The following is a 22,753-nucleotide window of genomic DNA, read 5'->3' as shown; positions in this document are numbered from 1 at the left end:
TTTTGTGGCCCCTTCCTTAATCTTTAATGCCAGGAATATAGCATCTTCAAATCTTTTTGACCTTTTGTCTTTCCTTTCTCACTATCTCTTTTCTATCGCTGACCTCCTTGTCTACTTTTAAGGTCTCTTGTGATTACATCCCCCACCCTAATCCAGGTAATCCCCCTGTGTTAGTTTCCTAAGGCTGCCTAACAAGAATGCCACAAACCAAGTAATTTAAACAACAGAAATTTATTTTCTCATAGTTCTGGATGTTAGAAGTCCAAGATTGAAGTGTCAGCAGATTTGGTTTCTTCTGTGTCCTCACATGGTCTTTCCTCTGTACATGTACATCCCTAGTATCTCTCTGTGTCTAAATTTTCTCTTTTTATAAGGATACCAGTCAGATTGGATTAGGACCCATTTATTTATTTATTTATTTTAGAGACAGAGTCTCACTTTGTTGCTTTTGGTAGAGTGCCGTGGTGTCTCAGCTCACAGCAACCTGCAGCTCTTGGGCATAGGTGGTTCTCTTGCCTCAGCCTCCCGAATAGCTGAGACTACAGGCACTCACTACAACACCCGGCTATTTTTTGTTGCAGTTTGGTCGGGGCAGGGTTCAAACCTGCCACCCTCGGTATATGGAGCTGGCACCCTACTCACTGAGTCACAGGCACCGCTGAAGATTAGGACCCATTTTAACTTCACAGCCTCATTGTAACTTCACCACCTCCTTAAAGGTTCTGCCTCTAAGCACAGCCACTTTCTGAAGTACTGGGGTTAGGGCTACAGCATATCAGCTTGAGGGGGTACAATTCAGCCCACCATACTCTTTATCTCAAGATCCTTAACTTACTCATCGCAAGGTAACATTAGCAAAGTCTGGTTTTTTATTATTATTATTATTTATTTTTTGAGACAGCGTCTCAAGCCATTGCCCTGGGTAGAGTGCCATGGCATCACGGTTTCCAGGAACCTCCAACTCTTGGGCTCAAGTGATCCTCTTGCCTCAGTTTTTTCTATTTTTAGTGGAGACAAGGTCTCACTTTTGCCAAGGTTGGTCTTGAACTCGTGAGCTCAAGCACTCCACCCTCCTGGGCCTCCCAGAGTGCTAGGATTATAGGCATGAGCCACCTCACCCAGCCTGCAAAGTCCATTTAGTCTTTTTTTTTTTTTTTGGCCAGGGCTGGGCTTGAACTCGCCACCTCCAGCATATGGGGCCAGTGCCCTACCCTTTTGAGCCATAGGCGCTGCCCAGTCCATTTAGTCTTACTAGGTAATGTTCATTCATAGGTTTCAGGGATTAGGACGTGGACATCTTTGTCTGGACTATTATTCTGTCTACCACATGGAGCAAATGGACGAGGTAAAGAAGGGCTGAGAAGCTGCTTCAGGAAATTTGTTTTGGATTGTGTCAGGGAAGCAAATAGTCAAGGAGATTTCTGACCCTACTTCAGGGTCCTAAGAACCCACCAATTAAGGCTTAGGGGAGTAAAACGGGACAGTTGCATCCTGAAACCCAGGGGCTGGCATTTACCAAGTCCTAGACTAAGAGGCCTTTACTTCTCAGTGTCCTGAGGAGCTGGATGAGACCTCTCACACTATGCTGGGAACAAGAGAGAACAAAGTAGGTGGACCCTAGAATTTATGTGACTGCCCTGGGTGTAACAGCTGTGATTGAAGGTAAATGAGGCTGAGTGCAGTGGTCACACCTGTAATCCTAGTACTCTGGGAGGCCAAGGAAGGAGAATCATTTGAGGCATCTCTACAAAAAAAAAAAAAAAAAAAGAAAGAAAGAAAAATTAGCTAGGCATGGTGGTGGATGCCTGTAGTCCCACCCAGCTACTCAGGACACTGAGGCAGAAGGCTCACTTGAGCCTGGGAGTTTGAGGTTGCAGTGAGCTATGATGATGTCACTGCACTCAAGCCAAGGCTAGAGAATGAGGCTGTCTCAAAAACAAAACAAAACCTAGATAAAAAGTGCCAGCAGCTCTTAGAATTCCTTGCCCTCCTGTATCTTTCATCTCAATGTCTCCACTCTTCCTGGGCAAAGATTGGCCAAAGGAGATCCTGGGAGTAGATGTTCCCAGCAGGACCAACCTAATAAATCACAACTTTGCAGTCTTATGGGCCTCATGCTCAGAAGTGAGGCTTGTGTTTGAGGTTTAATGCTCTGCAGCCATCATCTTGAAATTATTTTTTTTTTAAGAGAGAGTCTCATTTTGTCGCCCTTGGTAGAGTGCCATGGCATGACAGCTCACAGCAACCTCCAGCTCTTGGGCTTAGGCAATTCTCCTAGCTCAGCCTCCCAAGTAGCTGGGACTACGGGCACCCGCCACAACACCCGGCTATTTTTTGTTGCAGTTTGGCTGGGGCCAGGTTCAAACCAGCCACCCTCGGTATATGGGGCTGGCACCCTACTCACTGAGCCACAGGTGCCGCCCATCTTGAAATTCTTAATAATTTTATCTTTGAATTTATGTTTTGGAAGTGTGTCTCCATGCCTGAGGAACATTAAATAGCAAATAGAACATCATGAAAGGTTGAGAGATCATGGAAAAAGGAAAAACACTTTGCTTCTGCTTTTTTTTTTTTTTTTTTTTTTTTGAGACAGAGTCTCACTATGTCACACTTGGTAGAGTGCTGTGGCATCACAGCTCATAGCAACCTCAAACTCTTGGGCTTAAGTGACTCTCTTGCCTCAGCCTCCCGAGTAGCTAGGACTACAGGTGCCTGCCACAATGCCTGGCTATTTTTTGGTTGCAGTCGTCATTTTTGCTTGGCAGGCCCTGGCCAGGCTTGATCCCAACAGCTTTGGTGTATGTGACTGGCGTCCTACTCACTGAGCTACAGGTGCCAAGCCTGTTCCTGCTTTTTAAATAAGGGACCTGCCTTTACTTTCTGCACCAGCACTAGCAAATTGTGCAGCCTTATGTATCCATCTCTGGTGGCAGAAGGAGGAACAGAGCCAGGCCCCCACCTCACAATGGTCTTTAGAAAACAAGGCCTTCAGTATTTCCTTACTGGTTTCCCTAGGTAACAGGACCAGCTCAGTTTCCCCATTAAAACAGCATTCTCACACATCCTCTCTGGTCCCTTTCCTAGGTCTCAAAGGATGATGGGATAGAGTGAGGGTGTGGAAGAAGCATGAGGGGCTTATGAACAACCAATGTCACCAGTTGGTTTATTGACGTCCATATCCCACACCACTTCCATCCTAGACCGCCTGTTGGCCATAAGGCTATGGTGCCTGCGACCTCTCCCACTAGGAGAGCTGGCAAGCAAATCTCCCAGGGCCTAGCAAATCTTCCAAAGTGGTCTCCGAGTATGGAAGACCCTGCTCCTGAAAAGGGAAGGAGCTGTAATTGAAGGAATGCTGCTCTCTGATTAACCAATAATCTGACCATCACATTATGAAAGGACTGCTCACCCACACTGCAGGGCTAGGGAGTTTGGGTGTCTGCGCTGAGTTTTGGCTCCCACGGAGAGACGAAAAGGGCGAATGAGATTGGTTAGCAATGACAGGCCACTGGGCCACGTCCTTCGCCCTGACACACTCAAGCGGGGAGCAAAGGAGTTCCTGGCAGGGAAGCAGGAGTGGGCAGGGAGACCTCAGAAGTTGTTATCAATGTTCCAGACGTCCCCGCTAAGCGCGTTGGCTGCTCCTTGCAGCGTCCAGGTGAGCAGGGCTAGCTGGCGCCGAAAGCGGCTCTCCTGGAAGCCCAGGCCAGGCGCCACCCTAGAAGAGGTGGCCCTAGGCGCCTCAGTGCCGTTAGTGCGCAGCAGTTGCAGGTGATCGAGCAGGGCGCCCAGAGTGTGGTCTCCACGACCCAAGAAGATGTGGCGGAACGGGGAGTCTGCCGGCGACACGTACTGGGACAGAAAGTAGAATTCCACCTGCGCCGAGAAGAGGATCTCATCGGGGTGAGGGCTCTGCCCTGAGAGCAAAGGCCAGAATCTCTCCTGCCGACTGCCAGCCTTTCCTAACCGAGCCTGGGACCTCTTAACCTGTTCCATAAACACGACTGAGCAGCTTAAATCCCAACTCCCTTTGGCTGTCCAATCAGAAATAGCCATACTATGACGTCACCAGTAGCTGGGTATGATGTGCCAACCTGAGTTTCAGGTTCTAGCCTCTTCTATCTCTAGAGCCCCCCAGTTGGCAGCTACGTCTCCCCAGTCTTTCTTCCTCACCCATTCATTTCTGTGCCCAAAGCCTCAAAGGAAAATCTATCATCCTTCTGTTCTTTTTCTTTGAAACAGATTCTCGCAGTCATCCAAGCTAGAGTGCCATGGCTTCAACCTAGCTCAGCAACCTCAAACTCTTGGGTTCAGGCAAACCTCCTGCCTCAGCCTCTTGAGTAGCTGGGACTATAGGTGGGAACCAGAAAGCCCAGTTAATTTTTCTATTTTTAGTAGAGATGGGTCTTGCTCTGCTCAGATTGGTCTCAAACTTCTGAGCTCAAGTGATCCTCCTGCCTTGGCCTCCCAGAGCACTAGGATTACAGGTGTGAGCCTCTTCTACTTCTTAATGCCATATCTTCCCATGCCCAAGTCATTTTGCCAGCTCTGCCAAAGTCCACAGCCCCAGAGTCAAAGGTCAAGGGGACAGCCTAGTCCTAACGAAGTGCCTTATTCTTCATCATCACCCTCTGACCCAGATGCTGTTCTCTCTTTCCTGATATGGCCTCACTTCTGGCCTAGTCTCCTCCCACCCTTCTGCCAGCCTCTCTGGTTCCTTCTGCTTGACTTGTGGGCAGATCTCAGGTTCCACTTCCCTCTGCTCTTCCTCATACCTACAGTCCAGTGGTTCTCAACCCTGACTGCATATTAGAATCATTCAGGGAAGACTTTTCTGGGTACCACCCCAGCAAAATCAAAACATCTGGGGGTGGTCTCAGACACTCATACCTTTTTAAGGCCTCCATCCATCCACTCACAGAGCTCAACCATGCCCCTCACTTCAACCAGAACCTCTGGGGAGACAGCTACCAAATCTCACTCAATCATCCTCTGGGATCCTGCCCTCCAGCCTTCTTGACCTCCCCACCTGGTTAGGGAGAACCTGGATATAGCCTCACACATATCAGCACCTGCCTGTCCTAAAACCTGTGATTTGGGCTCGCATTCATGAGCACCATGGCCTTCACCAGGTGCCAGGCACTCAATATCAAGGGTATATGAGAGTGGAGTGAGCATAAGTTTCGGGGCAGACTGCCAGGTCTCTACTTTTGACTCTCCCGCTTACTGTGTAAGCTTGGGTAAGTTCATTAGCCACCCTGAGCCTCGTTTGTACATACAGTACTAGCAACCTTACAGGGATTTGAGGAGTCCTACGGAAGAAAATGAAGTAAAGCCCCTAGCATGTGGTAGCCCTTTATAAATGCAGCTCCACTTATTATTCTCCTACTCTGCCCTCAACACCCAGTCTGTCCATTTTTCTTTCTAAATGCCTCACATCAGTCCAGTCCCCAACTATGGGCATCTGCTGCCACCAGTCACTCTCACCTAGAACTGAAGTCTTCATTAACTTTACTTCCTCTTCAGGCCATTTCCACTCTGGCCAAAGTCCTCCTACATCTCCTTCCTGCTCAAAAAACTCCATAATTTCTATGATGCCAAGGCCCTAAAAATCAATTCTTATCCTGGTGCTCAAGGCTCCTGAAAGTTGATGCCTAACCCACAATTTGGGAATCCCCTCCCCTGTGTCTCTTCACGGGGCCTCTATTCTGGCTCCACTGGTCCACACCCAGCTTCCAAGTAAAACCAAGCCTATTTCATTGCCACACCCTTATTCTGGGGCTCTCCACCCTGAAATGTTCTCTTTTCTTTGCACCACCCCAAGTTCTGCCTATTCTTCAAGATCCAAGACACAGTCTAAAACAAACTTTTTAGGAAAAAGCCAGACAGTAAATATTTTAGTCTCCATAGGCCATACTTCTTCTATTGCAACTACTCAACATTGCCATTGTAGCACAAAAGCATCCACAGATGATACCAATGAGCATGGCTGTGTTGCAATATATTGCAATAAATTTATTTACCACAACAAGGAACTAGCTGAATTTGGCCTGCTGGCAATGGTCTAGCGCTATAATATTCCCTGGGTTTGGCCTAGTCCTGTGTTGCTCTGAAGTCCTGAGTCCTTTCCTGTCTAGCCCTGAGCCTGTGCCTGCATCTTATACACATGTGCCCTTTATCCTGGGGTGGGGAGTAACTTTGGAGAGACCATATCTGTTTATGTTCCATAGTCTGACACAGCAGAGGTTAAACCAAGATCATTGAATGGAAATGAACCATGCCCAATCTCTTGTCTCACTCCAGGGTCACATGTTTCTCAATAGAGAGAGCAAAGGGAAGAGGAGAATGAAAAGAGATAAGAAGAGAAGGAGATCGAGGAGGGGAGGAGAATGAGAGAGACCAGGAAAAGTAGCCAGGAAGAAATAGCAAGAGGGATATATTTGTAAACAGAAAGAAGGAAAATGTGATATCAAGGGAGACAGGCAAGGACCCAAACAGGAAAAAGCAAGAAGAAACAGCATGTACCTCCAAGGGGCAGACATGTTTTGTCTGAAAACCTTGAGTGCATGCATGTTCACATGTGACTCCATATGTACAATGCGGGTTCCCTGCTCAGCCCATGCTGAGGATAGCCCTGCTTATGATTTTGCCATAGGTCTTTTCCCACACCCATTATCGCTACCCACACATTGCTCAAGATCAAAGGGTTGAGTTCTCAAGTAACAGGGGAGGAGGAATTGGAACTGGAGATGGAGGACAGGTTGCAAAGTATTCAAAGCTAAGCAGGAAGGATTGGCGAGGGAATAAGATCTTGTTTAACTTTCACACTACACTAACTCCAGGCAGCCTTTTTGGATTTTATCAATATCATTGCCAGAAGTAAGAGAAGTCTCCACACTGAATTTCTTTAACTTTTTGGATCTCTCAGGCTGCAACCTTATCCCTCTTGTATTGTGGACCACTGTGGACATATTTTTTCTCTCCAGAGGGCTGAGGGAGGCAGTGGGAGCTGTGGGAGAGGGAGGAACCAAGGGGGGGGGGGAATCCCAGTTCGCCCAGGTGTTGGCCAAGGGGCCCGCTTCCCTGTACATTTCATCACTTCACAGGGCCTGCTTCAAGGATCGCTGTGAGCTTTAAGCATTGATTACGTAGGACTGGCAGAGCCCAGAGGACAGGACCTGGTCAGCCAAAAGAGGACTCCGGGCGAGGGAGGGGAGAGAACTGGGCAGGGGTGGGGCCTCACCCTCATGATGCGCACGTTGTACATGCGCATCAGCCGCTCATCGTCCTGCTCCGAGCTGTAGATCTCCTGCCGCAGCTTCTCTGCTGCCCGAAAGTAGTCCCCGCGCGCTGAGTACACCCACTGCAGAGTCAGCCCGCGGGCCTGGAGGTGGAGGTAAGAGCTGGGGTCGGCGGCAAGTCCAGAACCCCAGCCTAGGATGGGTCATGGTACTGAGGGACGGAGCTGAGACCCTAGGCCTGGCAGGGGGTCCAGAGCGCTGGGGGCGGAATGAAGGGAGAAGAGAAGACCCTGTACCTGTGCTATTGGGGGAGGGCACATCCAGGGGGCTGGGGAGGGTACCAGCTGCGTCCCAGGGACTTAGGAGACTGGATGCCAGAGGAACAGGGCCGGGTTGCCAGAAGGGACCTAGATTCAGGGATGGCAGGGAGGACCCAGAACCTCCTGGCTTAGGCCGCATTCCACAGGGATATAGTGCCTCCCACCCCCAGGGTTGGGGGAGATTGGCCTCTTAGACCTTGAGGTCCGCAGAGTACTCATTGAGGCTGCCGATGTGCCTGAGGACCACGTCCCCATAGCGACTGAAGTCGAGAGGCAGCAAGTGATCATGGCTTAGCCGGATGAGAAGTTGCCCAGTGAGCTGAGCCACAGCCTGGGCCACAGCGGGTAGGCGGCCTTGAAGTATCTGGTGCAAGTTCTCATATGTGTCCTCTTTTGTGTGCAGGAACGGGTATGCCTGGTTCTCCTGCAGGGACAGTGTGGGGCTGGGGCAGTGGCAGGCAGGCTGGGAGACTAGCAGTCTCTCTGGGGCTGGGTGAGGAAGTCTCACCTCCATGAAGGAGAACTCAACGGCGGGGACCCCCACAAAGGCTGTGAAGGAGTAGGCACTGCTGTCCATGGGCAGTGGCTGGATCCTGTGGGCAAGTGGTGGGGTCTGTGGGCTCAGGCTCCCCAATGCCCACCCAGTTCCTCCATCACCCAAACTTACACCTCAGCATCCCAGCTGGGATTAGTGAATGCCACCTGCTCATAGAGTGTCTGCCCACTGTGGTTAGGAGAGTCCACCTGGGGGCAGGTGGGGCAATGGGTCAGGCTTTGCCCCTGCAGGCTTCCCTCCATTCCCCACTCCTGGTAGGGTTCTTGCCTGCTTCAGGAGGTTCTCAATGAGGCTGATCAGAAGGGGGCTGGTCTTGGCATGGAATTTGTCATCCCCTGGAGAGGGGAGGAGGGGGTGCCAGGCTCAGGGCTTAGCTCCAAGGATGAGGGGAGACCTGAGGGGCTCAGGGAGTGGCATTGCCCTGGCTCACCCAGCACTGCATTGTCCAGGCTCACGTAGGCCACAGCTTTGAGGTGCAGCACGCTGAGATAGCCCTGTGGGTGAAGAGTGTGGTGTATAGGCCCCCTACCTCACCCTCCTGCCTGACCACCTACCCAGGACCCCACATCACCTCCAGCCATTCTGTGGAACCCACGCTCCCAAAGTCGCCTCCATCCCAGCTGATGAAGAGAAGACTCCTTCGAGGCCGGAAGCCTGGGGGCAGAAGGGGAGGGAGGGTGGGAGGTCAAGCAAAGATTACCTCTTTGTCCTCCTCTGTCCTGGTCCCTGGGGTCTCTCCTTCTTCCATCCCATCTTGCCTCACCCTGAGTCTGCCCTGATTCAACTGTAATAGTGATGGGGACCATAAGGAATCTACTGCTTAATCTTCACTCAGAGCCATGGACTATTTTTACTTTCAGTTTTAGATGAGGAAATAGAGGTGAAGTAACTTGCCCAACAGCCAAGATTCAGAGGAGCCACATTTGAAGCCCAAGTCTAAGTGACCACTGCCAGTCTGTACTCCTAACTGCTTCTCTACTCCAGTCCTGGCTCAGGCCCCAGCCCATACTCTGCCTGGTCCAGGCCATGACCTTACCATTGCTCACCATGGTGGAAAAGGTCCGGACCAGCTCCAGCAGTATGGCAGTCCCCACAGCAGACTGGGCTGCCCCTGGGCCCCATGCATCCCTTTGGGCCCCGATGACAACATAGTGATCTGGGGAGAGGATGTTTGGGCCCACCTTTTACACAGGCAGCACCCAAAATCTTCCCCTGCACCCTGGGAAGGCAAGTGCCTTAGCCCCTCATATTTTAGCAGTCCAGCCTTACAATCCCTCCTATCCCTACAGAGTGCTGCTTCTCCCCTTGTCCCTCCCAGGGTAGCCTGCTCCTTCAGCCAGGCATTTGGAGTCATTCTGGACTTTATTCCCTCTCTGGTCTGTCATCTCCCATTGGTTACCAGGTCCTGACAGGCTTTCCCCTTTAAATCTCTCTCCAGCCCTTTTCCCACCGTCTACTCCTACCATCAGCATCCTCACCTCAGCCCCACCACAAGCCTCCCTGTCCCTTGGTGCTCATCTGGGGGCTTATTGGAATCAATAATAGTGCTTTCATGCCCTACTCTCCAGCGAGGAACTCACTACCGTGCAACACTGCACATTCCAGCCTATTCAGGTCTCCTCACCACAACCCCATCAGTCCCCACTCAGCCTCAACTTGCCAGAGCCTCCTTCTTGGGCATCACTCCTGTACCCATCTCTGGCCATGGTTATGAACAGAGGCTCTCCTCCCAAACTGGGCAGCAAACATACCTGGCTCTGAGATGCCCTCAATGCAGCCAAAGATGTTGCTGATGGGGGTGGAGGCCCTATAGTTGTTGACCCTTAGCTGCAGGCTTGGCCCTGGGCCCAGGTGATAAGGGGTGTCTGGGAGGTGCCCCTGCCATTCCTGGGGGGCTACAGGGCCTTTGAGCTTCCTGGAGAGGAGTAAAGCAGAAAAGGTTAGAAGTGACAGAGAGTCCCAGGCTACAGAAGAGCCCAAAGCACCCTTTGGCTCCAAATCTCTACTTCTGGACCCTGCCTCAGGGGCACTGCTGCCAGGGCTGCCTTGGATAGTTGTGCAGGTTGTGTGCTGCTCAAGGGTGCCCAGGAACTCTGAACAATGAGCCCTGGCAAGAAGCTGTGCCCACTCACCTTTGTTCTAGTTCACCCAAAAGCACCCTATGGGCTAGGTGTAGCCTCCTCTCCCTCTGCCTCCTCCTCTCCCCTGCTCCCCATGTTCCTCCCACCTCAACAGGTAGGAAGCAATATCTGCACTGATGGGCTGGGCTGGGATGCTGGGGAGTCCAGAGGATTCAACTGGAGGGAACTGGGTTTGATTGAAGGAAGGAAAGCCAGGTGTGTAGGGGTCCCCAGTTCCCAGGTGCACCTGTAGGGAAAGAGGTGTCCACAGTGAAGCTGGAGGCTTCCAAGAATATGCCACCTCACTCCCAACAAGGAACTGTGGCCTGGACCCCCAGGAAGGCACTACTGGCTTCCTCCAGACTCACATGTCCATACACAGCTTGGTGGCTAGACAGGCCTGGCTTGTGTGGGCCCTGTGAGAAGTCTTCTGGGTCAGGATATATGAGCACTCCCCGGGCCCCAAAGTCCTGGGCACTGGCCACCTGGGGGAGGAAGGTGAATATACGACTCCTTCCAGAAAAAAAAAATGATTTGTAAGGGCAGGACTAGCCCCAAAAAGTGAAGTGGCAAGGCCTTTGATCTTCCACTGTCCCTCTCATAGAGAAGGTTTTTTTTGAGATAGAGTCTCACTATGTCACCCTTGGTAGAGTGTCCTGGCGTCACAGTTCACAGCAACCTCCAACTCTTGGGCTTAAGCGATTCTCTTGCCTCAGCCTCCGGAGTAGCTGGGACTACAGGCGCCTGCCATAACAACCGGCTTTATTTATATATATATATATATATTTTATATATATATATATATAATTTTTTTTTTAAAATATTGGAGTTGTCATGGTTGGTTAGCTGGCCAGGTTCGAACCCTCCAACTTCGGTGTATGTGGCTGGCACTGTAACCACTGTGCTATGGGCAGTGAGCCCATCCCACAGAGAAGTTGTGCCAGCCAGAGGGCTACCCTAGGCAGTGCCTTGGCAACCCCAACTCTCCCCCACTGTGTTCCTGTTCCTTACCCCATTTGACTGCTCCTAACCTGATTTTGTTCCCAGCCAACATTTTTTTTCTTTTTTTGAGACAGAGTTTCACTATGTCCCCCTTGGTAGAGTGCCTTGGCGTCACAGCTCATAGCAACCTCAAACTCTTGGGCTTAAAAGATTCTCTTGCCTCAGCCTCTCCAGTAGCTGGGACTACAGGAGCCCGTCCGAACGCCCGGCTATTTTTTTGTTGCAGTTGTTTGGCAGGTCCAGGCCGGGTTTGAACCCGCAAGCCCGAGTGTATGTGCCCCACGCCCTAGCCGCTGAGCTAAAGGCGCCAAGCCCCAGCCAACATTTTCTCACTGCCCACTTTCCCTTTCTCCTTCTCAAAGCCGTCTGGACACTTTCCATTGGCAGTCCAAACCTCCGGTTCCCCAGCCGGCGCGCTCCAGGGTCTCTCACCTTCTGGGCGAAGCTGATCACCCCCACACGCACCAGCAGGAGGCAGCCCGCTAGCTCCACGCCCCTGGCCCGAAGGTTCTGCAGGTCCTCGGGCCGCCCATAGTGGGCGTACACCAGCTTTCCCTGGGGACAAGGAAGATCAAGAAACTCTCTTCCAGGAAAGGATGCGCGCCACCCCCATCCTGGGCGTGGGCTGGAGGCGCTCACCGTGGCGTTGCCAGTAGCGCTGTAGGGACAGTAGGCGTCCGGGTCTTCCAGAGGCAGCTGCTCGCTGGTCGTCCCAGCCGCATCGACCCAGTGCAAGGTGTTGGGTTGAGCCCTGAGGAGGGGTGGTGGTGAGCTTGCCCCCTCGCGCCGCGCCCCCCAACCCACTACGCCCCCGCCGTCCATGCACTCACGGGTCGGGGAACTGCAGCCCTACGTAATGCGTGTCTGTCCACACGTGGTCCAGCTTCTGATGGGAGAATGCTGTGCGGGTGTCCTGAGTCAGGGCAGCCATCCCGGCTGAGCCGGCCACGCGTTCCCGAAGGCTGGTTTGCCTGGGCGAGGAGAGGTGGGATTGGGGCCCGAGTGGGGAGAGGCGCTGGGATTTATGGGCGCCGGGAGGGGACAAAGTGGGGGAGAAGGGAAGGTTGCCAGAGACATGATGTCACCGCAGGAAACAGGGCTGCAAGGGGGTCCCAAGTTTAGGCAAAAGTTCTCCCTGTCCACTGGTCTCTCCCATAACCAGCAGGGCAGCGCCCGAGGATCTCCAGGACCACCTACAGCTTCAAGCCTTAGCCGTCCATAGCTAGGGGTCCTGCTCATCATCCAGGTTCTTCCAAGCTCAGATCAAACTGGCTTGCCAATCCATCTACTTACACACACGCCCGCGCACACACATACACACATTTATTCTGTCTCTTCTTCACCCTGCTTTGCCCCAGGCATGAAAACGTTTTTTCTTGCAAAATGTCAACTGGGCAGGCTCGGCGCCTATGGCTCAACCGGCTAAGGCGCCAGCCACGTACACCTAAGGTGGCGGGTTCGAATCCCCAGCCCGGACCCGCCAAAACAACAATGACGGCTGCAACCAAAACATAGCCGGGCGTTGTGGCGGGCGCCTGTGGTCCCAGCTACTTGGGAGGCGGAGGCAGGAGACTCGCTTGAGCCCAGGAGTTGGAGGTTGCTGTGAGCTGTAATGCCACGGCACTCTACCCAGGGGGACAGCTTGAGGCTCTGACTCAAAAAAAAAAAAAAATGTCAACTGGGCAGAAGTAGCAGATTCTCCATCTCCATCAGTCCCCCTGGGCAGCATGGAGACACTTTACCTTCTGGGTGAAATCATGGAATCATTTGTCTCTCTGGAGACCTTGCACAGTCCTCTTCCATAGTTACCACCCAACTAGAGGGTTGTCACCCAAATTCTCCCTGATCTTCCACCAGCTTTCCCCGCATGACCTCCCTGCCACCTGGCTCCACCTGTGCCCTTTCCATAGCAAACAAACTCTCCTCGCCACTCAGGTCACAGAAGACCCCTTCTATGACTTACCTTGGCCAAAACCTTGCTGGAGAGGTCAAGTCTCCTGTGGGATCCTTCACAGAGGGTGGCTCATGCTTTCATCCCCCAGCTTGGAGTGGAAGCTCCTGGTTCTACTTTTCTGATTTCTGACCATTTATTCTCTCTTAAAACTCAGTTCCTTTGAATCTCAGGCCACCTAGCTCTCCTACCCACTCTCTCTCATCACTGTTGTTATCATCTAACCAATTAGTCACTTATCCAATCATTGAGCTCCCAGGAGCTCAAGTTTTTGTTTGAAATTGCAAATTTCACATAAAATATGCTGATGCCCATTGTGAAGTCCTGTTGCAGCAGCAGGAACAATCAATTAGATGTACATACCACATTATAGATAGACCTTTAACATGCTATACTATTTTTTTTTTTTTGAAACAGCATCTCAAGCTGTCACCCTGGGTAGGGTACTGTGGTGTCACGGTTCACAACAACCTCAGACTTGGGCTTAAGCAATACTCTTGCCTCCCAAGTAGCTGGGACTATAGGTACCCGGCTATTTTTTTGTTGTTGCAGTTGTTATTGTTGTTTTAGCTGGCCTGGGCCGGGTTCCAACCCTCCAGCCTTGGTGTATGTGACTGGTGCCCTACCCACTGAGCTATGGGTGCCACACCATAAGTTTTAAAAATTGTCTACACTAAAAAACACACACTAACAATAGCTATCGCTAAATAATCAGTCTGGAGCAATATTTTTTACTTCTCTGTATTTTTCCATGTTCCTTAAATTTAAAAATAATGAACATGTATCACTTTATAGAAATATTATTTTTTTGGAGACAGAGCCTCAAGCTGTCATTCTGGGTAGAGTGCTGTGGTATCACAGCTCACAGCAACCGTCAACTCCTGGGCTTAAGTGATTCTCTTACCTCCACCTCCCAGGTAGCTGGGATTACAAGCATCTGCCACAACGCCTGGCTATTTTTTGCAGTTGTCATTGTTGTTTGGCAGGCGGGCTGGATTCAAACCTGCCAGTTCAGGTGTATGTGGCAGGCGCCTTAGCCACTTGAGCCACAGGCACTGAGCCAGAAATATTATTTAAAAAAAAAAAAAAACCCTGCATATACATATAAAACAACATTACAAAACCCTGTGTATTTAAAGGAATACATCAAACACATTAGGTGAAGTGCTGGGGGGGGGCGAGGGAAAATTAAATAGGAAGGTCCATTTGCAGACCAGTGAGGACACTGTACTATGGAGTATACTATGGTGTCAGAAGTGTGACCAAATGCATTCTTTGCACATGATCTTTAAAAAAATCTCCTTCACCATCTAATCATATTCTTTTGTGTGAAACTCTTCCTTACTCTTTCATTTTAGAATGAAATCCAAAGCCCTTAAAGTAGCCAGTAGGGCCCTGTAGGGCCTGAGCTATGTCCACCTCACCAGCCACAGGGACTACCTTTCATTCCTACAATATGCCATTATCTTCCCAGTTAGACCCTCTGGGCATAATGTCCTCTGGCCTGAAATGCTTTTCCACGTTCTCTTTGCCTGACAAATTATTCATCTCTCAGGTCTCAGCTTGTCAGTTCCTCAATCTAAATCAAGTCCTCTGGTTATAGTCATTCTTCACACCCTTTTCTTTCAAAGCAGTAATCCCAGTAGTAATTATATAGTTACTCATCTGATTATTACATATTCATTTCCCCCAATGGATTGTAAACTCCACAAGAGCAAGGTCAGACTGTTTTGCTGCTATATCACCACCACCTGCTTAGCTTAGTACCTGCCACAGGGTAGGTGTTCAAAATATTGTTGGATAAATGAATGAATTACCTCATTAATGTCACTTCCAATGGAACTGCCCACTTCCCTGGATCTTATGGTTCCCTAGAATTCCATCCCTGGAATATTTATCTAGTGAGGATTTACCAACCACCGACTAAGTGCCAGGCACTGTAGTGGTAGGTGCTAAAGGCTCCAGGATAAATAGGACACAGTTTATCAGATAAATCTTTAAGGTTCCAGAATCCCATTCTCTGAGTAGACCTTGTCAGGTTCCAACTTGCCCCCTTGACCTCACTCTTCACCCCCTGAGCACTGCAGATGTCCAATCTCCAAGTCTTGATTTGTTTTTAAAATATGTATTTATTTACTTACTATTTTTAGAGATGGCGACATATTTATTTACTTACTATTTTTATATTGCCCAGGCTGCATTGCCGTGGCTATTCACAGGCATGATCATAGCTCACTGCAACCTTGATTTCCTAGGCTCAAGTGATTCTCCTGCCTCAGCCCAGCAAGTAGCTGGAATGACACCTGGCCCAATCTCCAAGTCCATCAGTTCCTCCCTGGTTTTTCTTCCCTGCTCATCCCACTTAGAACTGGGCTTCAGTTCATTGCTCTCTCCCCCTACTGGTCCCCTCTTGCCTTCCTGGCCTGTGATGGCACCCATAATGCTGCCCCTGCCTTTAGACCTATCAATCCATCCATCTGTTCAACATGTACCCAGAAGACCAAGTGCTGCTCAAGAAATTAAAAATGCCCTGAACCTTGTTGATTCCACAAATTTCAGGCCTTTTATTAGGTGGACCCACCAGTGTATCAAAAGAGTCATAATACACGTTGATCAAGTTCAGTTTTGAGCTCATGAAGATAAGGAAATCTAAATTACTAAATAAACATTAAAGAACATATCACTACACTCTGGAAAAATATTATCTAAAAATCTCTACCTGTTCTTCCTTTCCTGATTATTATTATTATTTTTTGAAGGCTCACAGGTGGTGTCTGTGGCTCAAAGGAGTAGGGCGCCAGCCCCATATGCTGGAGGTGGTGGGTTCAAACCTAGCCCTGGCCAAAAACTGAAAAAAAAAAAAAAAAGGCTCAGTAAGCGAGGAATAGAAAGAAACTCCCTTAATTCAACTTTAAAAATCTGTCTGGGACGCTGAGTGTGGTGGCTCATGCCTGTAATCCTAGTACTCTGGCAGGCCGAGGCAGGTGGATTGCTTGAGTTCACAAATTAGGGACCAGAGTAAGCAAAAGCAAGATGCTGTCTCTACTAAAAAATAGAAAAAGTGAGGCAAGAGGATTGCTTGAGTCCGAGTTGGAGGTTGCTGTGACCTATGATGCCATGGCACTCTACCCAGGGCAACAGCTTGAGACTCTGTCTCTAAAAAAAAAAAAATCTGTCTGGGGCCAGGCATGGTGACTCACTCCTATAATCCTAGTGCTCTGGGGTGGGGGTGGGGGGCAGACTGCTTGAGGTCAGGAGTTTGAGACCAGCCTGAGCAAGAGCAAGACCCCATCTCTACAAAAACAAATAACAACAAACACCCATCTGCGGTTTGCAGCAAAGTTAATACTTGATGACAAAGTATTATAAAAAAATTTGTATTAAAGTCAGGAAACAGGCAAAGATATCTACTGTCACTGTTACCTAAATTCATGTCCTCTCAAATGCAGTAATAAATTTAAAAAAATAAAAGGTATAAGCATTGGAAAAGAGAATATGCATCTCCTACTCTCTGTAACTTAGATGATTACTTAGAAAACCCAGGCGAATCCACTGAAAAACTACTCCTGATCTGAAAGAGAGCTATGGGTGGACCTGTCTTCTGGACCTGTCAGGGCAGTTTCTCTCCAGAAGGGGAAGGTGACCGCAGCAGGATGAAGGACAACAGTCCAGAGTGTCCTGTGTCTGGCCTATACAGTGTGTGTCTGGCATCCCCCATGATGTAAATGGGGGCAACTATGACCACAAATGTATGTGCTTGCTCATTTTTTACAATGACTAGAATGTCCCCTCTCAGAGCACCCCAGAACTCCTGAGTGAGTAGAGTGCCCTGTTGTCATAGCTCACAGCAACCTCAAACTCTTGAGCTCAAGAGATCTTCCTGTCTTAGCTTTCCCAGTACCTTGCACTACAGCACCTACCAAAACATCCAGCTAGTTTTTCTGTTTGTAGTAGACATGGGGTCTCACTCTGGCTCAGGCTAGTCTCGAACTCCTGAGCTCAGGTGATCTGCATGCCTCTGCTTCCCAAAGTGCTAGGATTACAGGAGTGAGTCACCAAGCCCAGCAGCATTCAAGACTTTTATGGTCTTTCCTGCATTGTGTTGGCTGCTGGACCTCTCTGTTCTCAGTCATTTCCCTTGTCTTCCAAATATGCCACCTGAAAATCTGAGCCCCCTGGAATTTCAGCCCCACATGCCTGCCATCCTCCCAGGACTGCTGAACAGGGAGAACAGGAAGGCAAGCAGAAGGACTCAAGAGGAGGACCCAGACAGCAGCACCCTCAGCAAGGAGGAAAGGAAGCCCAGTCTGAGTGCATGAAGGGAGGATATTTGCGGCTTGGAGTGGGACAGGCTCATCCCTACCTGATGGTGTCCTCCAGGCACCCCTCCTTTAGGAGCCGCAGGAACATGGCCTGGAGGTCACTCCAGTACAAGGTGCCCTGTTTGGAGTCTGGGCCTGGCTCATAGTTGATGTCCTCGTTGACCACCAATAAGGAGTCCCCGCATGCCTGGCAGGACCCTCGGAAGGCCACATATCCCAGAAGGAAGGCTGGCAGGTGGCAAGATGGGGATTCTCCTTATGCCCCCCTCTGGATCCCAGAAATCTCCCCCAGCCCAAGCCCTTCACTGCCAGGGTGGATGACTCACCCCCAGTAAAGATCAGTAGGGCTGTCAGGACCAGGTAGGGGGCAGCCCTTCGTCCTGCTGCTGCCCAGGGTATGAGGTTTTGCTGCTCTAGTCTAGAGCCCATGGGCTCAGGGCCCCTCAGCTCCATGGGGAAGAAGTGGGCCAGTGGCTCGGCCCCCTCCTCCCTGTCTTCCTCTTCCTCCAGGTACCCCTGTTGAGTGCCTTCCACACGCTTATAGATGGTCTGAGAGGGTCCTGGGGATAGCTGTTGCTGTAGGGGCAGGATGGGCATGATGTTGGGGGAAGGGGCCTGGAAGACGGACAGGAATCGGGCAATCATGGGAACAGTGACTTTGGGGTGCCACATAAGCAGGTGGGATGGGGAGGTGTCTGAAAGGCAGGATAGAAGGGAGGGACAGAGGTGGGAAGAGGTGAGGCCAGGGCACTAGCCAAGAGGGGCCAGCTTGAGGGGCTTAGGTGAGGGCTGAGGGACCTGGATAAAGGCCTAAGGTATCCCCCAAACCCTGTTGATCTTACCACTCTCTGCAGTAGACCCCAAAGCCGCTCCATGGTCATGCCCCTTCCTGAACTCTGCAGGCGGTTCCCCCCCAGTGATAAACCGTTTGTGGGAGCTCTAGGAGGGCCCCTTATCAGCCCTGGCAGGCAGCCTGAATGCAAGCTGCTCCCCCTACCAAGGGTGGGGACACAGGCCTGGCCTCAGTCCAACCTTCCAGACATGGCCCCATCAGCCCAGGTCAGAGCACGAGGGGCTGTGCCCTCCTCCACCAATCCTTCCACAGTCCCACTCCTGTCCCCTCCCTGTAAAACAATCGATTTTTTGACCTTGGGGCAGACTTTGGCCTCCTGGTTCCCGTCATAGGTGGGGGAGGGGAGCTTGTTTGTAGGGGAGGGTGGAGATATTGATGCCCCCTCCCTTTTACTGCTTCCATTTCTGTGTCTTTGGAGACCCTTCCGAAGGCCTCCACACCTGAGTGGAGGGTTCAACATGGACATCTGCCTCCTCCTTATCTGGTCTCAAGTCCCCAGTGCCCAGGTGATGTAACACATTGACTGTCCTCCCTGTCCTAATGCCTGCCCCAGTGAGATCCTAAGCTGGAGGTGCCATAGTGGTGTGACTTGGGGGTTTGGTCTGGCCAGGTGGATATTTGTCTCTTTATGATCAGGTAGAAAGGCTGGTCTCAGACCTCACTGGTTGCTGGGAAGGGACAGGCATGGGTGGTAGCACGTGGTCAGGCAGGACCAGTGAATGTCCAGGAATGGGGTTCCTGCAGTCAGGGATCTGTGAGTCAGGGTAATACTGGAGGAGGTGGAAAGAGTTCGAGTCAAGGTGTGGAGTCCTCCCTGAATACAGACACCTCTTTGGTCGCCAAAGGACTTGGATCACGCAGGTTTCTTCCTCTTTAGGGGCTGGGACCCTCTAAGAGTTTAATGAAAAGCCAGGTAACCTCACCCCAGCAACACATCACAGTCACTAACAACTAAGTTTTACCTACAATTTCAGGCAGGGAGCGCAGGACCCTAAGCCCCGCCTAGAACCCCAGGACAAATTCTGAATGGGAGGACTCAAGGGTTCCTCCAACCCTCCCCCTTCAGGGTCTTCCCTGAGAAACCTCAGCTCCTACCCAACACCAAAGAGAAGGTCTGAGCTGCTGGAGCGCACTCGTGTCCCAGTCTCCCTCCCATGCTTGTTACCGCCAAGAGTCCCGGGAAGGTACAGAGCAGCCCGGACTCACCTGAGATGCAGGTTCTAGGGAGCTTACGCGGATGCTCCCCTGAAACCAGAGGCTGGCGCTCAGACCCCGCCCACCCCAGCCCCGATCCGGGTCCTGAACCCGCCAATCTCGGGCCCGGGCCCGCCCATTCCAGGTCCCGCGCGTTCCAAGCCGGCCAGAGACAACACAGGCCTTCCTGCAGCCCTTTCCTCCCTGACTTGGCTCTCCGCCTAGTCCCCGCTGCTTGATCCTCCCTGGTTCGCGACCCCTCCCGAACCTGCAGAATCTGTGGTTCCTATGGCGTCTATCGTGGGATCTGCGTTGAGTATAGGTGTGGCCCTCCCCTTGCTTCCCTCCAGACCCCTGCGTCCACTGCCCACGAAGCCAAACTTGTTTTTGTTAAAACCTTTTTACTTCTTTCAATCCAGAAACATCACAACTTAAGAAGAGGAGAGAGAAAAAGGAGGGGGGTGATGTAGACTTGGGGGTGGAGGGCTTCGATCTGAGCCTGTGGAGGCCCGGCGGGTATAACACCCCAGTGTGTGGGGAGGGGATGCTCTCAGGGGCACTTCCGCTCCACGCACTGCTTCCCGCCCTCCTCGTATTCCTGCTTGGAAATCCACATCTGCTGGAAAGTGCCCTAGGTGGAGGGAGCAACATCAGGCGTCCAGGTGACCACCTCCAGAGCCCTGCCTACCCCACTGGGTGCCGCCTCCTCTTTCGTTTGAGGAGGTAGAAGACTCCCTTAGTATCATTCAGTCAAGAATTCATTCATTCAGCCAGTGTTTTTTGAGCACCCGTCTCCCCTGAGCCCAACACTGTTCCTGAGCAGGGTGGTGGCACTTAGAGCCCCCAGCCAGCCAACGGGCACCCGACACTCCCTATACACATTCATCCCCACAGGTGTCATCAGGGCTTACAAACACATCGTCCTATCTCCCCCATTCCTAAGAAAAATCTTTTCCTCCATCCTCATTGTTTCAATACTGTCGTGCCCCACTCCTACCCATCCCTGTTAAAACTTGCCCCTTAACGGTGGGCAGCTCAGATTGTCCCTTATCCTTGTTTCGTTTTTGTTTGTTTTGAGACAGAGTCTCACTTTGTTGACCCTAGTAGAGTGCTCTGGCATCATAGCTCACAGTAACCTCTAACTCTTGGGCTCAAGAGATTCTCTTGCCTCAGCCTCTTGAGGAGCAGGACTGCAGGTCCCACCATAATGCCTAGCTATTTTTAGAGATGGGGTCTCCTTGTAGCTCAGGCTGGTCTCAAACTCATGACCTCAGGTGATCCGCCTATCTTGGCCTCCCAAAGTGCTAGGATTACAGGCATGGGCCACTGGCCCTGTTATCTTTGATGGTTGTTCTGCCTCTGCCTGAAAGTTAGTGTCTGAGAGTCTCTGGCTTCCCTCTGTCTCTCTCCTCTGTTAAAAGGACAGCCTTCCTAGGCCATCCCATCATCCTGCCTCCCCCCCACCTTGTTCTAGACCTAAACACCCACTGTCTTTTGGACACTTCCCCTTGAGTGTCCCTCAGGACCTCATATCAACAAGTCCACAACTGAGTTCCCCATCTTCCCCAAAGTCTTGCCCAAACCTGCTGCTGCTTTGCTTTTTCACCCTATGTGGTCCAATGCAAGGGTAACTAGCCTCCTGTGACTATTGAGCACTTAAAATATCTTTGGTCTAAATTGAGATGTGCTCTAAGTGGAAAATATACGCCAGATTTGGATGACTACAGAAAAAAAGAAGCCAAAATAGCTCACTAATAATTTTTTCTTTCTTTTCTTTTCTTTTCTTTTTTTTTTTTGAAACAGAGCCTCAAGCTGGCCCCCTGGGTAGAGTGCTGTGGCATCACAGCTCACAGCAACCTCCAACTCCTGGGCTCAAGCCAGTCTCCTGCCTCAGCCTCCTAAGTAGCTGGGACTACAGGCACCCACCACAACACCCGGCTATTTTTTGGTTGCAGCCGTCATTGTTGTTTGGTGGGCCCGGACTGGATTCCAACCCATCACCTTAGGTGTATGGGGCTAGCACCTTAGCCACTTGAGCCACAGGTGCCAAGCCTTTTTTTTTTTTTTTTTTTGAGACAAGAGTCTCACTAATTCGCCCTTGGTAGAGTGCCATGGCGTCACAGCTCACAGCAACCTCAAACTCTTGGGCTTAAAAGATTCTCTTGCCTCAGCCTCCCAGGTAGCTGGGATTACAGGTGCCTGCCACAATGCCCAGCTATTTTTTGTTGCAGTTGTCATTGTTTGGCAAGCCTGGGCTGGGTTTGAACCCTCCAACCCTGATGTATATGGCTGGCACTCTAACCCCTGATTGAATATTGGCATGGAGCCAATAATTTTTTCTATTGATCACACAGTGAAGTGGTAAAATTTTGGATATATCAGATTAAACAAAATATTCATTTTCTTTTTCTTTTTTTCTTGAGGTGGGTCTAGCCTGTTGCCCAGGCTATAGTGCAGTGGTATCATCACAGCCCACTGCAACCTCATACTCCTGACTCAATTCCTCCTGCTTTAGCCTCTCAAGTAGCTGGAACTACAGCCACATGCTATATTTTTAAAAATCTTTTTGTAGAGGTAGGGTCTCAGTGTGTTGCTCAGGCTGGTCTCCAACTTCTCAGCTCAAGCCATCCTCCTGCCTTTACCTCCCAAAGTGTTAGGATTATAGGTGTGAGCCACCTTACTCAGCCATAAATATATATTAAAACTTAATTTGCCTAGCACTTTGGGAGGCCGAGGCAGGTGGATCGCCCGAGCTCAGGAGTTCAGGACCAGCCTGAGCAAGAGTGAGACCCTGTCTCTACTAGAAGAATAAAACTAGCTGGGCAGCACCTGTGGCTCAAAGGAGTAGGGCACCAGCCCCATGATACCAGAGGTGGTGGGTTTAAATCCAGCCCCAGCCAAAAACTGCAACAACAATAACAACAACAACAACAAAAACCAGTAAAACTAGCCCAGAATAGTGGTGGGCGCCTATGGTCCCAGGTACTCAGGCAAGAGGATCACTTGAGCCCAAGAGTTTGAGGTTGCTGTGAGCTATGACAACATAGCACTCTATTCAGGGTGACAGAGTGAGATTTTCTCAGAAAAACAAACAAAAACTTAATTTGCCTGTTTTTTGGTACTCTTTTTAGTTTATTTTTTGTACTTATTTATTTATTCATTTATTTATTTTTGAGACAGGGTCTCAAGCTGTC

At 50.6% G+C, this 22,753-nt stretch overlaps 2 protein-coding genes across 7 annotated transcripts in view; both read right to left on the bottom strand.

Annotated features, from left to right (window-relative positions):
- Positions 1–3,135: 3,135 nt before the first annotated feature.
- Positions 3,136–19,626, bottom strand: TFR2 (transferrin receptor 2). Of its 5 annotated transcripts, XM_023518591.1 has the most exons (20): positions 19,572–19,626; positions 19,023–19,255; positions 18,355–18,408; positions 17,839–18,088; positions 17,554–17,740; positions 12,070–12,210; positions 11,879–11,990; positions 11,672–11,794; positions 10,606–10,722; positions 10,345–10,484; positions 9,869–10,032; positions 9,154–9,273; positions 8,689–8,771; positions 8,548–8,611; positions 8,385–8,452; positions 8,229–8,305; positions 8,070–8,154; positions 7,758–7,985; positions 7,244–7,384; positions 3,136–3,876 (listed from the first exon to the last, which is right to left on the bottom strand). In XM_023518591.1, exons 3-20 carry the CDS (start codon positions 18,391–18,393, stop codon positions 3,592–3,594), a joined length of 2,424 nt encoding a protein of 807 aa, XP_023374359.1. In that variant the 5' UTR covers positions 18,394–18,408; positions 19,023–19,255; positions 19,572–19,626; the 3' UTR covers positions 3,136–3,591. The 5 variants fall into 5 exon arrangements, 4 of the variants coding, with proteins under 4 accessions (XP_023374359.1, XP_012666268.1, XP_012666267.1 ...); XR_002775547.1 differs by lacking the exons at positions 19,023–19,255; positions 19,572–19,626 and having other exon boundaries at positions 3,136–3,322; positions 3,410–3,876; XM_012810814.2 differs by lacking the exon at positions 19,023–19,255.
- A 323-nt stretch (positions 19,627–19,949) lies between these two features.
- Positions 19,950–22,753, bottom strand: part of ACTL6B (actin like 6B) — a 14,152-nt gene continuing 11,348 nt past the window's right edge. For both annotated transcript variants that reach the window (XR_001161647.2, XM_003798844.2), the window contains exon 14: positions 19,950–20,190. Coding sequence is in view for 1 of the 2 variants with exons in the window: in XM_003798844.2 (XP_003798892.1) it covers positions 20,110–20,190 (81 nt within the window). In the remaining variant the exon portion in view is untranslated. The remainder of the gene's footprint in view (positions 20,191–22,753) is intronic.

Source organism: Otolemur garnettii, unplaced genomic scaffold (assembly GCF_000181295.1).
Source record: "Otolemur garnettii isolate 467f Iridium unplaced genomic scaffold, OtoGar3 scaffold00142, whole genome shotgun sequence".
NCBI classification, from domain to species: domain Eukaryota; kingdom Metazoa; phylum Chordata; class Mammalia; order Primates; family Galagidae; genus Otolemur; species Otolemur garnettii.
Note: the sequence above shows the minus strand (reverse complement) of the source record. Positions and strands in the feature narration are given on the sequence as shown.

Excerpts from the sequence above, each read along its gene's own strand:
- TFR2 (XM_023518591.1), bottom strand. The coding sequence starts at position 18,393 with ATGACCATGGAGCGGCTTTGGGGTCTACTGCAGAGAGTG. Across the intron at positions 12,211-17,553 it reads TGCCTGGAGGACACCATCAG|GCAAACCAGCCTTCGGGAAC; the intron begins GTAGGGATGAGC and ends CTCCTCGCCCAG. Across the intron at positions 8,772-9,153 it reads TTCCACCATGGTGAGCAATG|GCTTCCGGCCTCGAAGGAGT; the intron begins GTAAGGTCATGG and ends TTCTGCCCCCAG.